The sequence below is a fragment of the Frieseomelitta varia genome, unplaced genomic scaffold (assembly GCF_011392965.1).
Source record: "Frieseomelitta varia isolate USP_RPSP 00005682 unplaced genomic scaffold, Fvar_1.2 scaffold_89, whole genome shotgun sequence".
Lineage (NCBI taxonomy): Eukaryota > Metazoa > Arthropoda > Insecta > Hymenoptera > Apidae > Frieseomelitta > Frieseomelitta varia.
Window position 1 is genome coordinate 339,132 of NW_025110689.1, and position 16,273 is coordinate 355,404.

At 39.3% G+C, this 16,273-nt stretch overlaps 1 protein-coding gene across 2 annotated transcripts in view; it reads right to left on the minus strand.

The window, feature by feature from the left end:
• LOC122537176 (cytoplasmic polyadenylation element-binding protein 2) overlaps positions 1-16,273 on the minus strand; it is an 85,036-nt gene that overhangs the window by 55,206 nt on the left and 13,557 nt on the right. For both annotated transcript variants that reach the window (XM_043670169.1, XM_043670168.1), the window contains exon 3: positions 5,717-5,828. In XM_043670169.1, the coding sequence (XP_043526104.1) occupies positions 5,717-5,828 (112 nt within the window). The remainder of the gene's footprint in view (positions 1-5,716; positions 5,829-16,273) is intronic.

Genomic DNA, 16,273 nt, shown 5'->3' on the forward strand with positions numbered 1-16,273 from the left:
CCTCATTCTTATTCTCAAAAATTTTTATACAAAGTAGAAAAAGTTTTTAATTTTCCACAACACGTGCACAAACAAAATTTATCGCTCACGAATGAGCTGTTACTGATCTGTCAATTAAACAGTCTCTCATTTCGCCCTTATCTTTTGATAAAATATTATATCTTTCATTTTACTATAAGTTCGTTTTGCAAATATAAAAGACTGTACACGCAATAAGTATTTCATTCCATTCTTTGGACATCGGAACTTCAAATGACACCCACACACACATACACGCGTGCGTATTTATGTATTTACGCGCTGTTCTTTTTATTCATTCACCTTTACAATTACACGCGTACGCGCGTCGCACGCGGTAGCAGAGATGGGGTGTGTAGAAGATAGAAAGGGAATAGAGGGGGAGTAGAAAGCACGATCCAATGAAACCCTAGATGGCTGGAGCGCGGCGTAAAACCACCCTCTACGAATCCCGTCGGCGTTACTAACCGATTACACGACACATGTACGCGCGATATATAGGTCAGAGAATGCAATCGTAAAGCCCGTGTCGTTCAAGGACGGAAAAGTTGGCCGCTAGTTAATCGCCTAGCTGCTCGCCGTGAAATATCTGGACGAGTGGGCGCACGCGATCCTATCAATCGGACACGTTCGCCTAAACGCGGCATCATCGTACATTTTTGTCGTACGGCACGAAATTTATGCCTCAATGGGCTACAGTTTTCATTTATAATTGACAAGAGTCTTGGCAATGCCAAGAATAATATTATATTTAGTATACTGAAATTTAGAGAGATTATTTCCCGCGTATTATTTCGATCGATGATCTTCCTTTCGTTATACTTGCAACGAAATAAATATATCATGGAATTTTTATTCGATACTTGAAAAATCGGGATATGCTTTTACCAATGCTTTTACAAATACATTAAAAAATCAGTTGCCTGTTCAAAAAGTCGCGAAATTATTTCAAGAGTCAAATAAGATGATATATTATTTAAATAACTATTTTTCAAATATTATGTCCAAATAATCCTCGAGTCTAATACATAACTGAGACTGATAATTCCGATCAAAGATATTAAATTTTTTTAATACTGTAAATAGTTTGGCAATAATTTCACTTTTAAACGTAATTAATTTTTGTTCATGGCTATCCTTGCGTCCAGAAATGTGCAATTGTTCTTTAAGGAACAATATCGTTCATGTTTTTACTGTGACGCGATGCAGTGCGGTATAAAAACACAGCGTTAACGCAAAATCGATTCGCTTATTTTTGAAAGGATCTTATCGACGTGAGACACGCGATTGTTCGAGCCAGTGTGGCGTGATTATTCTCCTGAGTTAGCTTCTAACGTGCGTTTGATCATTCGTTTCGTGATTTTGACGCTAGTTACAGAGAAGTCTAAATCTGAACAGTGAACTTAGGGTTCCTGTGGCAACGTTTATAAATAATTACAATGTTAATGTCACTTATTGAAAGAATTTAATTAATTTCCATAATATTCGTTTACAATATTCGTTCTTTATAATTTCGATTTACTATTAAATTTTATCGATATACTATCACAGAAATATCAAACGATTTATTTCAGGTTTCATACTTTCAATTGTTAGCTAATAGTCCCCTCATCCCTGTAAGTAAACGAAATTCTAGTTTCGGAGATGATAAATGAAGATCTGTGACAAATGCCGATGTAACAATTTTAAGGATATCAGAAAATTCAAAGACACAACGAGCAAATTTAAATCGCGGTGTGACAAACTATACATCAGTTGACTGAGAGAACAAATGTGGCATCGCATAGGGAACTGTCAACTACATACTAGTCAGACCAATCATCCTACTCTACCCGATAGTCAATAGAACTGAAGTTAGCCACGTAAAGTTAACTCTCCTTTCGCGATTGCCAGTCGTGCGTATTCTTCCGCGTTTGTCCAAAGTTACAGGTTACGTTAGAACAAAGGGGTGGCACGCGACGAGGGTTTCGCCTGGCCGAAAAGATGGCTACGCGAGCGTGGTATATATATTTTTACTTACACGGCGTGTACTGTTGCCGTCTCGAGGTTGCACTCGGATTTTCCGAGACTTGACCTACTGGTGCAGTTTAAAGTGCCGTGCTGACACTTTTAAAGATGGCGTCGTAGCAAAAGCACACCCACTTAGCGGAGCCTTACAATGCCTCGAGAGAGGTTTTTGTTCTAGAATAAAGCACCGGTTCGCACTCTGGCGATTTGCTATCCTATCCTGACTCTCCCCCCTCCCCCCCCCTCTCAACCTTATTATTCGTTTTTCATCGAAGAGTATCTTCGACTAGACGTCGTTTTGCAAAAAGGGCTACTCTCAAAGGTCTCTCCCCTCTTCGCCTTCTTTTATCGTTCTATTTCTTTTCTTTCCTAACAATCTTTCCGTAATTCTATAAAGGTAAAAATCAAATCATATATCTTTTTTATTTGAAATCTTGAGGCTTGTCTGAGTTCTGTAATGTGTACACTCTGATTATTGCTCCAATCGTTTGATTATTATACGTATTAGACGGAATTGTATCTGTCAATGAATTGAAATTTAAAGAAATGGATTCTAAGTAGAAAATGCTTCACGTATCACCAAACTTTCATAATTTACTAAAGAAACGGATTCCAAATGAAAAGTTGTATTTTGTAGCATTTCGTAGTATCAGTATTCACCTACTAAATATTGTAATAAGTATACTTTAATTTCGATATTTTATTATCCGTACATACTACATCTATAGTAGATTACTAGCCATCGCTAGATTGTGAATGTTTATGTAAATTTACGTTTCTATAAACACAAATAAACATATTTCTATTACTCTGAATTCCTCTCTTCAAAGCACCCTCTCCTTTCATACCGTCCTCTATCGGAGCGTAAATTTCTATCGGAAATTGTTGTCGCGATCTATTCTTCATTACGGTGGACTCGACCGATCGTTATTTCCGACGGGTATTTCGATCGTGAACCGATTTTAATTGCAGCTATAAGGGCCTGTGGCGAGTTAAAAAGGAATGGCAGGACATCTTTGACGGTTTCTGAGGGGATCGATAGATAATTATGCGATGCAACAAAGTCGGTTTCCTAAGATACTCTCTTTTTATGTAGGTATAATCTTCGTCTTTTATTTATTGTATCATTTCATCTTTCTCTGGGCCCTCCTGCCGTGCGATTGGAATAATATTATTAATGATACTTTACTTGAGAAGTATACAAACTACAACTTGTAACTCGTGTCAATTCGCTGATATCATTAATCCTTGGAGTGTTTAAAATTACCAAAAATTGTAAAAGTTTAGAACAATTTAAGAACGCATTCATCAACATGAATTTTTTAATTTAACTTTGCAACACATTATCCTCTTTGAACCTTTAATAAGTAAACTAATTATTCTTTTATTGATTGTAAGATTATCTGTATATTATTACAGACTAAGTACTCAAAATCTGCTGAATTATTTTTTAGAATCTAGTCCCCATACTAACTCTATCATATATTAAACCAAACTGTATAACAGAAGTTCTTAAAATTTGTAAAATTTCGTTTAAAATTGGAAGTTCTATGCAAGTAACTAATTATAATTATAACTATCCAGCTGCACTCTCTTGAGTACCGTACATGCATTACGGATCTCACTTTTCTATTCGAACAAAAAAATTCATTGCTCCAACAAATTAACTCAAATAAAATTTCGTGTATAAAACTCTTTCCTACTTTCTTTCAAACAGTCTAGAGTACTACATAGAGTATGTAGAGTAGAGTAGTTATAATAAAGTATACGATAAATAAATGTGTGTAAGTGCGTGAATTTTTTCTCTGAATCTGTAAAATCTCTAAAAACTTCCGCCCTGCGTGTTATGCTCCCCAATTCTTAGATTTATCTTCGACTGCTTAAATCTGAATATACAGAGTGTCTGTAAAGTCTCTTTACAATTTCAAAAATTTATTACAAATCAATTCATTTAATATATATATTATATATATATAATTAATATTTTAATATATATAAATATATCTTTATATGGGCACCATTTCTTGCCATATTCGCTGTAGCATACCCTCATCAATGGCATCAGTGATCAGTATTAAATGAGGCAAAAAAAAAAAAAAAAAGAACTTAAATGTATACGTCTCATTTCCTAATAATTTCCACTCATCTGTCCTTTCATTTGCTTTCGTAATAAATTTTCGAAATTGTAAAGAGACTTGATGGACACCCTGTATAATAACAATCTCATGAAATTTTAAAACGCTCTCCACCACAACGCGTGATACATAAATAAATGAAATTTATTCTCTTTATACTCTTTCGCGATGACTGTCCGAACACTTTCTCGCGAGCCACTGTCAACCACCCCACCCTAGGGAGACTTCGTTCCCTATCGGTTTCGCCAACCTCTCGAAGATTGACCGGCACGAAGTGAAATTTCGTGGCTGGTTGAAACACGAGTATCAGTATCAAGCGTGGGTGTTAGCGTCGCCGTCGTCGCCGGCCACTTCATCCTTCTGGTCGTCGATGTCTCGGTGCGGTGGCGTCGTATGGTTTCGGTGTGTAGACGACCACTAAGGAAGAAGAGGCCTCGCGGTACCACCCTTGCCCTTGACTGCAGGCGCGAGACCGCTTGTCTGAGGGTTGTGTCGGAGCTCGCAGACAGGGTGAGTAGGAGATACGAGAAAGAAAGCGAGACGACGAATCGGGACGAAAGGAGGAAAGAAAGAGCGAGAGGAAGAGGAAGAGAAAGAGAGAGAGAGAGAGAGAGAGAGAGCGTTGCGAGACGCAAAGCGTTTGCAAGCCTCCTTCCTGCCTGCTTCTTTTCGCTCCGTCTCTATGTTGCCTCGCAAAAGCTCAAGCTGGACGTGTAGATACACTCGCGTCGAATCGCGCAGAGTGTACACGACGGGATAGAGCGAGTAAAGTGTGTAGAGTCGCGTCGAGTGGAGGGTGCCGAGAAGGGTTGGTCTACGTTAAGTGGTCGGTTGGGCTGTTACGTTGGTCTGGTTGCTCGGCAAGCTAGTTGTCTTATTCCAACGCGCCGATCATCTATTGCTGATCTGTCGTCTTACTTTATTATGTACGTTTGCAGGATTTATTCTGCTAGTTTCAATTTATTTTCTTATTTGTTTCACTTGTTATTCTATCGCAAAACCTCCTATTTTCAGGCCCAAATTAATCTTGAAATATTTTGTCTATTTTGTTTCTTTCTCCTGCTTCTAGTAAACTTTCTTTGAATTTGAATTTGTTCAAAATTTAACTTGTTACTTTATTGTACAGGCTCGAGAGACTCATTCTATTATCGCTAATATTACGCTATTAGTGACACGTTGTTATACTTATTTTATTATCTTACTCCGATGCAAATATATTTTGAACTATTTTTCTTTCTTCGTTTTTTATCTTGTTTAAATTAGTTAATGTAATTTGTTGATATTAAGGTTGAATTGACTCAGTTCTCAACTTGAAATTCATGCCTGTGTAATATTTCAAATCCTTCGTCTTCTTCAAATATTTAAATTTTGCAGATGTACGTAGATTTTCATAGTAGTTTACAAAAGATAAATATTAATCATTGCGTGACGATGATATTTATAACACTATGTTTAGCGAGTCGTCTCCAACTTGTTAACCTCTTCAAGTAACAAGTTTTTGATCCAGAAAAATTCGCAAGCACCAGAGACACCGAAATGTTGGAAAATGAACTTACCTTTCACGTGTTCTGGAGTATCCGCTGTACCAGCTCGCATGATGTCGCTCAAATAATGCTCTAACGTCCTCATACTGTCTAACGGTGAATTTCCATTAGCCGTCATACGATCCTGTAACAACAATTTAAGTTTCTTCGTTGGTTACATTGCAAAAAAAATGTAAAGAATTTATTCATACATTTACAAGTAAATATATTACACGTTTTTGAATGAAAAACGAAAAAGTCTATGGGAGTATTATGTGAATAGAAAGAGTCAATCGTATTTCAGAACTGATTTACATTAATAATGTTGAAACAGGTTGCAGTTGTCCAGACTGCACATTCTAATGTAATTTTATGTTTTCATAAGTGTAATTAAAAAAATATGTTTTTCGAAATAAAAGGCTTCATTGAATATTGAAACAAGAGTTCTAATTTGGACATTTACGTAGTTATGAATATTTTCAGTCATTATTAAATTTGCATTTTCATAATTCACATTCATCAAAAGATATAATTAACATTTCTAATTTTATTTCTATACTCTATTCTGCACATTTTTGTATCTTCAAGCTTCTCCTAAACACACGAAAACGCGACAAGCGTTTTCTCGAGAATTCTTCCGAACAATCCTCCAACTGGCCGACGACGAAGCCACCCGATTATTCGGCAAATTCAACTTATAACGCGGGAGGCGTTCGCTCGATCCCGCAGTTTCCAAGAGTGGGCGAATTTTAATTTTTCATCGGATCTCGTTATCGCGCTTCATCGAAACGAGCCTCTCGCGCGGAGAAAGGGCTTTTGAGGAAGAACGAGTGCCTCGATGGAAAACTTACCCGGCAGCGATGTCGCCGCTCTGCCCGGATGAATAGAGTAACTAAAAAAGACAAGGAGAAGAGGAGAAGAAGGATGAAAGGAAAAGAGGCGAAGTTATGGGTTGAACTCCTTCGAGAAGGTTACGCGGAAACAAACGATCTAGCTTCCACCGGCCTCTAAGGCCACCCCTTGTTTTTCAGACAGTGGCAAAGAAATTCTTTGTTTCGGAGAATACCGTTTGTCATTGAGGATACATCAGTTTCGTATCTCGTCTGGCTTCCTACGCTTTCCTTTCCTAAGGCTTCGGACGAAAAGGACCGTCAGCCACGGGCGGAAGATGGAGAATTAAACTGTTGCAATAATAAAGAGGCGGCCGTGCTGTTTAACCTTGCGCCACGGTTCTCGAATTTTTGTCCTTCAATCTTGTCTCGATCTTTAAACTGTATTTAGGTATATTTATTGTAATATATATAATGTATTTATAATATACATATGTATATAACTGTACATATTATACATACGTGTACCAATAACAAAATTTTCACGTTTTTAAGAAAACTTGTGAAACGAATGAAAAATTATTAACGACAGAATTAAATTGTGCATAATAGATAAAAGATATAGGTTTCGTATGCAAAAATGCAGAGAGATTTATTACAGCGGAGTTACTCGTACTATTAATTTTTCTCGCATACTGAATTCCAAGTATTCCAACGAAAATCAAAGAAATAAATCATTCTTGAATTACCTAACTCTTTTGATAATTCTTAAATATTATTACGTGTTCTTTATTACGTTCCGCAAAAGATTCTCGAAAAACTCTCGAAAACATTTAAACGTTATTAATTTAGTTTTTTAAATAAAAACTTGTCTCCCATGTTTTAATGAATATTCGTATAACTAATTAATAACAGAATGGACTAGAGTATTTCGATAACAGAGGTTCTACTATAGCATTGATCGATCTATTATAAATTTATAAAATTACATAAATTTCTAAACAGTCGAACTGCTCTTTCGTTTTCTCTCTTTACAAATTCAATTGGAGAGAAATGTCGAGGGAAAGAAGAGATAACAACGATCAATAGGGAAAGAAAGAACGATTACAAGCGCCATGAATATATCTTGGAATCATTTGGAAGGGAATCGATCGTCCGGGGCGAGCGTCCGACCACGCGTCGTCCTTTACTACTGAACTCGTTTCACTGGAGAATACAGTATTTATTTCGACGAGCGAAATATGAAACTCATTTAGCCAAAACCTTGACCAAACGCGTATAGCTAGGATCTATGGCTACAAAGTCAAATGTAATATCTTTTCCAACGTTGTTATTTAACATTTGTTCATTCACGTGAATCATCGATCGTTCGATAAAAATACTCTGAGCAATGCGCGATTAGAGAATATATCTCAGAATCAAATATACGAAACAGGGAGGAATGCGAAATGATAGAAGATGAAAAATAGCGTCGGAGAGACCAATATACGAATGTTACTAAAAATATTGGATTGCGGTATAAATTTATTCTATGTAATATATATAGATATGAATTAATCATTAGTGAATTAATTCACAGATATATATATAGTATGAAATCCAAAAGGTTTATTTAAAACGTTATATGGAATATTAAAACTATATATATACTTTATATGTACGGTATAGTCTCTTTATCAATTTAGACAAACTTTCTATCTTATCTATAGCTTGATATCCAAACGAATCGAGAATAATAAAGTCCTTAAATAATGAAACTGTTTTATAGTTGCAGTTTCCAATCTTTCACCATGTATTAAATTTCGAAAATAAAGTTCACCGTGTCCAAGTATTCTATTCATTCTGTTTCATCCTCACAGTTCTTACTATTATTAATTTTCCAAATAAATTGTATTCTTGCTAATAAATATTTTAAAAATTTTAAACATTCTATATATGCGAATCTTGTCAAAGTTTGAGAATTAATGACGATTAGCATTCACCACGTTCTCGTGAATCTATGAAACTAAATTGCCTATTGAAAAATGTAACAACGACATAGTTTACTATTTATTATTCAACTTTTCAATGTATGCAATTTCGAGTGAAAAAAATTGTGCATTCAAATATCATTAATTGTATTAATGCCAGAAGTATTTCTATCTCAATCCAACGAATAATTCGAAAATTGAAAAATCAAAACACAAAGTTGAACAAAGCTGAACATCTACAATCGTCAATTACAACTATGCACACTGCCTTCGAAACTCAATCTAATCAAAAACCCAGGTGCTTTAATTACCAAAAAAAAAAAAAAAGAAAAATACAATAATTGCAACTTCGTTTCTCCGTAATTTTCGGCTATGTACATATTTCGTTAAAACGCATCTTGTCGAAAAATAAGCGTGCACGTACGATCATGTCTCTCTGTCCGTTCTCCCTTCCTGGCGCAAGGCGGAAGGTGCAAAGGTAGCCCCACTTTCTTCGCGTCCGCGTCTTTCCTCGTATTACCTGCAACCCTGAGGTGTATTTCCCCCCTCGACCAACCGACGTGAAACACGGACTCGCCAACACTCGCGCGCTCCAACCTAGTTCCCCTTCTTTGGTTTTACCGCCGCCCACACATTGCCGTAAACGTGACTGGGGTGTGCGCGCGCACGCCGCTCTCACCTACACACTCGCCGGGCGCGAATCACGAACGGGGCGCACCGGCACCCTGCTAGCCGATTTCCGTGCACGCGCACAAGCGCAGAGCAACGTGTCCTCTCTCGCTCTGGCCGTTTGTCGCCCCGTTTCCGTCTAGCAGAAGGTACACTGGAAAATCAATATAGGGAAACCAGGAAGCGACGGCAGGGCGTCGACAGCAACCTCCGTGCAGGCTCCATCACTGTACCACCCCTATATCCACTTGCTACCAACCCCTCCCCTCCTCTCCCTCCCTCCCTCCCTCCCTCCCACATCCACCTCCTCCTCCTCCACAGCCCTCTTAACTTTGCTTATCCATTTACCTATGCGTTTCTTCTTCTCCTCACTTTTCCGCCCCGCACTTCAGCTTCGATCCGCCGAAGTGTTTTTAGGTTATGTTTTTGTCCCGTAGTTTGCCGCGGGATGCGGGTAATCGCGAGAAATCTTGTTTTTGAGGCGAGGCAATTTCGTTATTTCGTTGCAAGTCTGTCAGATGTTTCTGGGATCTTTCTCAGGGAGATGGATATCACGCCACGTTCTCTCTTTCTGTCTCTCAACATTGCCCGTCCATTTTCTCTTCTTCTCTGCCTCAGCTTCGATCTAACAGCAGGTTTCTAAGTGCAAGTGGCTCGTTTCAGAAATTTTAGAAACTTTTTTGTACAAGTAAGAATTAGATAGAATTTGTCGGGCATTTGTAGACTCTGCCGTTAATTAAGACCGGAGCTAATTATTTTGATACTGAAAACTGTAGGATGGCATCGTTGGTAAGTCTATCTAAACTTTTATGAAAGTTACTCTATCCAACGACATCCAATAATATAAAATAAACTGTTTTAATGACCGTTAAAATATACAGCGAAGAAACAAGCTAATCAAAACTTTCCATAGTTCTCGTGTCCATCGTAACGCAAGCAAACGCGACGCAAAAGAAAATCGCGCGTCGAATGAATCGAAATGAAAGTACGATACCCGACGCGATATCCGACTGAACTCTTCGATTCGAAGAGCAAGGGCTATCGTTTCCCTATCCACGCGATGGCGTGGAACGTTAATTTTTCTAATTTATTCGCAGCTAAAGTTCATTCCCACGGATTGGACCGGAGAACAAAGGGAATGCGCACGGCCGCGCAGCAGTTTGTCGCAGACGGAGCAGATTCGAACTAGGATTCTGCGCTATACGATCGCAGGGTGTGTACCCGCGACAACGGTTGGCCTACTTCCAATGATTACCAGCCGTAAAACGCTCTGCCACGTCCTTTACCTTATACCCAGGCTGAACTCACCCCAACGAGATCAATTATTCATTAATAAAAATACATCTCGACAATTTCATTTTCCGCGTATAACCTAAATATTAGGATACTCCAGGGAGGGAAGAGAAGCTGCAAGATTTCGTAGAGCGAGAAAGATCACGCAACGGGGTGGGGAAGAAAGAGAAAGAGGGGCACGAAAGATTAATTATTAATAAAAATACACGACTCAGCAACCTCGTTTCCCAGATAACCTTAATGTTGTATAAATCGATGATGGTGAGGTTTGTAGGTTGGGTTAGGTTCGGATGCTGCGAGACAATGGACAGAGCGACGTTGTTAAAATTATGCAAGAAAGAATGTTGGAGAATTTAGGAGAAGATGGGGAGAACGAGCTTTACAAAGAGGGGAAAATCGTGAAAGAGTTTCTTTGGCAATTGTTCGCAGACAGATTGAATTACTCGTTAAGGAAAATACAACCGAACGGTCTCATTACCCGGATGACCTTAAATCGATGGCATTCGTCGTTTTTCTCAGAAACGAGGAAGCTGCACGACAAACGAACGAAGAATCGACGTAACGAAATCACGCGAGGACATGCCAACGACATTCTTACACAGAGGATTTCGAAACGATTGGAAAGAGGAAGGAAAAACGGATGCGCGAGGAATTCTCTCGTTTGCTCGAAAATATGACTCGACAGTCTCATTTTCTGAGCGGTATAAATCAGTATTAAAATTCGCGGATTTAAAAACGTCGGAGTAGACTTTGAAGTATTCTGGAAAATACGAGAGGAAAAGCAAGCAAGATCCCTATAAAAAAGAGAAGAAGCACGAGACTGTTAACCGAATTTACAAACGTGCAATTATTTATTAAAGAGATATGGTTACCATAATCGATGGTAACTGAAATATAAACTCCGCCATTGAATACTGCACTTTCGATAAGATTTTGAGATAAAAAGTTAAAGATAATTGTGTCAAGTCATGCAGAAAGCTGCAAACCTCAATGATTTGAAATTCATTAAGCGTAGTTTGAAGATTTTAATTTGAAAGATTTTGTTTCATAACGTTTTTTAATGGCTTATTCAATAGTGGGTAGTACAGACTATAGCAGTACAGTGAGTAGGCAAGTCTAGAATGAAACTATGACTCGCTAGTTTTAACAACTGTATAACAAGAGTTGTTCTACGAGTTGCTCAGTTTCTGTGAAATGAATATCCACGTTGTGGAATGTTACATTAATTTTCGTTGTCATTTCTGCACAACTTGGCGCGACTGACATGGATATTGCATCTCAACGAGGAATCAATAAATTTCAAATAAATTACTACTAGTAGATTTTTACGTGTTATACGTACTCCCTGAATTTCGATGTCCTTAAGTCTCTCGGATATTCATTAAAATAGCAAGATTCCTCAGAAAAAACAGCAAGGACAACGTCGACATCTACGCTCTCGTAGGCGGTAAATTTTGGAGCGTTCGCGAGAGGAGAGAAAGATTACGCAAGAGGGGCAGAGGGGATGTGTTTGACAAAGGAAGAGGAGCGTGAAAGGGATTGTTAGCGGGTGTATACGAGCGTGCACGTATTCAAACGCGTATTCCATCTTCGGCCGCGCCATTTCCGCGCGTCCCGCCCGGTCTAGACGCGACCGCTCTCGCGGCTCGTTGTTCTACGCGCGTTTTTTGTACTCCATACAGCCGCGTTTTCTTTCGTCCGACGAACCAGACACGCGTAACACGCCGCGCCCCGACGCACCTCCTTCCTATCCTCTAAAAACTCTTTTTCTCGAGCAAACGCGCGACGCGACTGTATTCCACCTGCGACGACGTGCGAGAGCGCGTACCTCTTTCCTCGTTTCTGTCTTCTTCGGGGCCATCCATTAGATCCGCGTGCCCGTGCATCCACGCGGCGAAACAATTATCGCTTTGTTACCGGCCGCCGGAGACGGTGCCGTAGACTGAACCTTTCGTCGAACCGCGAAAGAATCCAACGAGAAACGCGAGAGATGCTGTCGATGTATCAGATTGTGTTGTCAAGCAGAATCTTGACAATCGGGCTGCTAGCAGAAAAATCTTCGGTTTCCTGTTAATCAGCACATCGGAGACTGTTGCCGAGGAAATGTTGATAGTTGCTCTCAAAAGTAAAATTCGCGCGCGTAAGTTGTAAGGAATTTTCAACGATCAATGTTTTGAAGTGAAATTCTGACGTTAGGGTCGACGTTATTTAACAGTGCGTGCATTTAACAGCGAAATCTGACGAAATTCTAACTTTTAGCTAAGCAAAAGATGTCGACGACTTGCGATGTGGAAATTTATCACAAAATTAATTATGGAAAAAACTTATATTTACATTAATAAAATGATATTATAAAATGTTATTTTATCTCGAAATATGGAAATCTGTCGCCTTTTGAACAATAACTGGAAAATGTTTGACTAAGATATTAAAAATCTTAGTAACTTGCGCCATTAACTGGTTCACGGACCATAACGAGTGACCAAACCGTATACAATAACTCGTCTTCCCTTCTTCATTCATCGGTACATCACTAGACAAAAGTTACTAAGAGGCAATAAATTTAACATTCGTTTTGCCTGGGTTATGTTTCAATATACTTGAAACAGAGAAAATATTGCAATTTTGGACGTGTGTGGCACGTCATTCCAGCGCAAGAGGTTAAACAATCAAAAGTATTAAGTACGTAAGAATCTTCGCCGAAAAGCCACCAGTAAAAATTCCCTGGCCACGTACGGCAGACCGAGGCGCGGAGATAGTAGCTCGTTGTAACCTGGATCCCGAGGCATGTGCGGAAGAAACGATTCCAGCGGCCTGCCGCGAACTAGGTCACCGTTGGTGGAAACGGGCTGAGCCGAGGTGCGGCAGAGCGCGCTACCCCACCGCATGGCGTAGCGTGGCACGGCACGGTAAGGCAAAGCACGACACGCCAAGGAACACAGCTTACCAAGAGCGAAAGAGAAAGAGAGAGAGAGAGAAATGTTAAAAAAGTGTAGCTAGAAAAAGAAGAGAAGAGAAGAGAAGAGAAGGGAAGGGAAGGGAAGGGGAGGGATGATGGAACAGAACGCAGCAGAGGGTGGAAGGTGGCAGTCGATGGTGAGGGTAAATTGCTGGCGAAGGAAGGGCGGAAAAGGTAGAGCGCTGCCGTCGATGTTCGCTCAGCTTGGTGCGCGTTCCTCGTCCTGAGCAATCTATCCCCTCGGCAAGTTTCTGCTTAATTGCAAAATTACCATTTATCGACGAGATATAGGCACTCTGTGTGTATGTGTGTGTATAGAGTAGAGTTTTTAGCCGATAGGTCTGCAAGGTTAACCTAACCAACTTTCTCTTCGTCGTTCGATTGATAGAGCTGTCGTTTCACACTTGGTGAAACAATTGAGAGTTTTGTACGTTATTCGGAATTTAGGTAGATGATACATATGATTCGAGATATAGAGATGACATTTTATATATATATATATATATATATATACACATAATTTTCATATCAAACAATATATATATATATATATATATATATATATTTTCATATCAACGTGTATAGAACAAAATAGTAATTATGTACATGCGACATATGTTATTGTCAATACATCGTAAGGGAATAAATTATTTGAAATATTAGGATCTTAAATTTTGAAAGCTGTATTTTTGCAACTGTAAATTTATCGTCATCTGCAGTATATAATTCGTACTGGGAAAAGAAATCTAATCTTCGCGAACTTATTTCACTTGAAATTCCAAGTAATTTAGATTAAAAAGAAAACTGTCATATTGTTTTCTACAAAAGACATGCTCTTTCTCTATATATAATACACATATTATGTGTGTTCTGTGTATTTTTGTCTCTATATAAACATCTGTAGTTTACTTATCAACGTGTCAATCAATCACGATGAAGATATCCACAATATTGGACGAAACGTCAGAACGTATCTCCCTTAATGCTCAACTGGTACAGTGGCCACAACCTCAATTTCAGAACAATTATGCTTCTCCATTGTTTTTTTAACATGAAAGAAACTTCCATTTTCACTTTCTCTCCAATTGAATTTCATCTTTCGCCGTGTAACGCGCGGAACATTAAAATTACAATTAACCAATCTAATCCAAACTTGTATTTCAGACCTATCAATTCTTTCGCGATCCTATATCCTGTGACGGTATGTTATTCTTTTATTTCATTCTATTCCGACAGATCCAATATCCGGTTCGCCAGGACAAGGATTTTATTTCAGCGGATCTTTCGCCGAGACTGTTTATTTACATCGTAGCTGGGTCGTTTAGATGCAACAGACAAGTATGAAACAAATTATTTCAAGAAATCAATAATCAATCTCTGTGATCAAATAATTTCGGACTGTCATTCAAATCGAATCAGGGAACAGAGAACAAGAAGTTTCACCTCACAAATTTTACTTTGGTTTCGTAAGTATGAAAAATAAGAATTTGGAAGGTTTCGAAACACCTTTGGATTTCAAGTTCAACGATAATAATTCAAATATCGATCTAACGACATCACAGATCGAGTCGACCTGTTCCCTTGATCGAACCTGTACACCAACAAGTTCAGCTCTGTATAAAATTTACCTACGTACGAGTAAACGAAATTCCGGTTAAGTGCAGAGAAGGTTAAGAACACGCTCTATGCCGTTCCTATTCAGAAAAAAAAAAAAAAAAAAAAATACCGACAAACGGCTCGCCGAGCGGTAATGATCCGGTGGATGTAACCAGCGAGTAACGTTCGTGGCGTTGCGTTCGATAGCGGGTGGTTTCGCGCACACCCTCGCCGTGGCAGCGCTGCAGGGTCGCGGCGCGTTGCAGTTTGCCGTATTTTATTACATAAGCTACGAGCCTTGTATAAAGCAACCGATCGATAACACCAGCTCGATAATCTCTCATCGATTCTCCTTTATTCTCTCTTACCTACCCAAGTCCAAAGTCGGGAACGATCCAAGGAGAAGAAGACACCACGAATGACCCACGCTGGCTAGATTTAGGATTCTGCTAGTGGACGAAGCACAGAGAAAGAGACAGAGAGAGAGAAAGAGAGAGAGAGAGAGTTGGGTCGATGGATGCACGCGTGGATTGCGAGGAGGTCGCAAACGGGCGGGACACACGGTGCAGCTCTCTGGCTCGCGAAAAATCTATATCGCGCGAAACCGGAGTGACCTATAAACCTCGTACCGGGTCGGGTCACTCTGCACCGGCGCACTCCCGAATTCAAATAGGAGGGATCTTAAATTGGGTTAACGTCCGGATATACCGCGTTGCCGGGATTAGTTTGTCGAAAAAGTTTGCCCCGTTGCGTCTTGCCTTGCGCGTAACGTAACGTAACGTTAACTCGCGCGACGACCATGACAGACCGATGCGCCGATGGACACAGTACTTGGCATTGGTACTCGCGGTGCAAATGGTTCTTCGTTTGGTGGAACGGAGTTTCAAGGACGGAGTTAGCCAATCGGTCAGCCAGCACCGCCAACGATTAACGCCTTTGGCTAGGACCGTCGCCAGTATCGAATCTACTCATTAGCTAATCTAAATTTCGTCGATTCAGCCAGGCGCGATCTTTGGTGTTCCACCATGGATTTCTACGCGATGTAATATAATTTGCACGATATTCCATCACGCTCTCGATATTCTCGTGGCTTTACATAGGTTACAAATGTTTCGTACAAAAAGTATTCGAACGTTCGTTGAAACTTTTTTATGAATGTAGAATAATTATGTGTTCTCGCGTCCTGATGCTTAAAAGTATCATTATTTTACAATATTCAAACATTTATTGAAACATTGTTTACGAATATGTTATGCCACAGGTGTTGTATGAA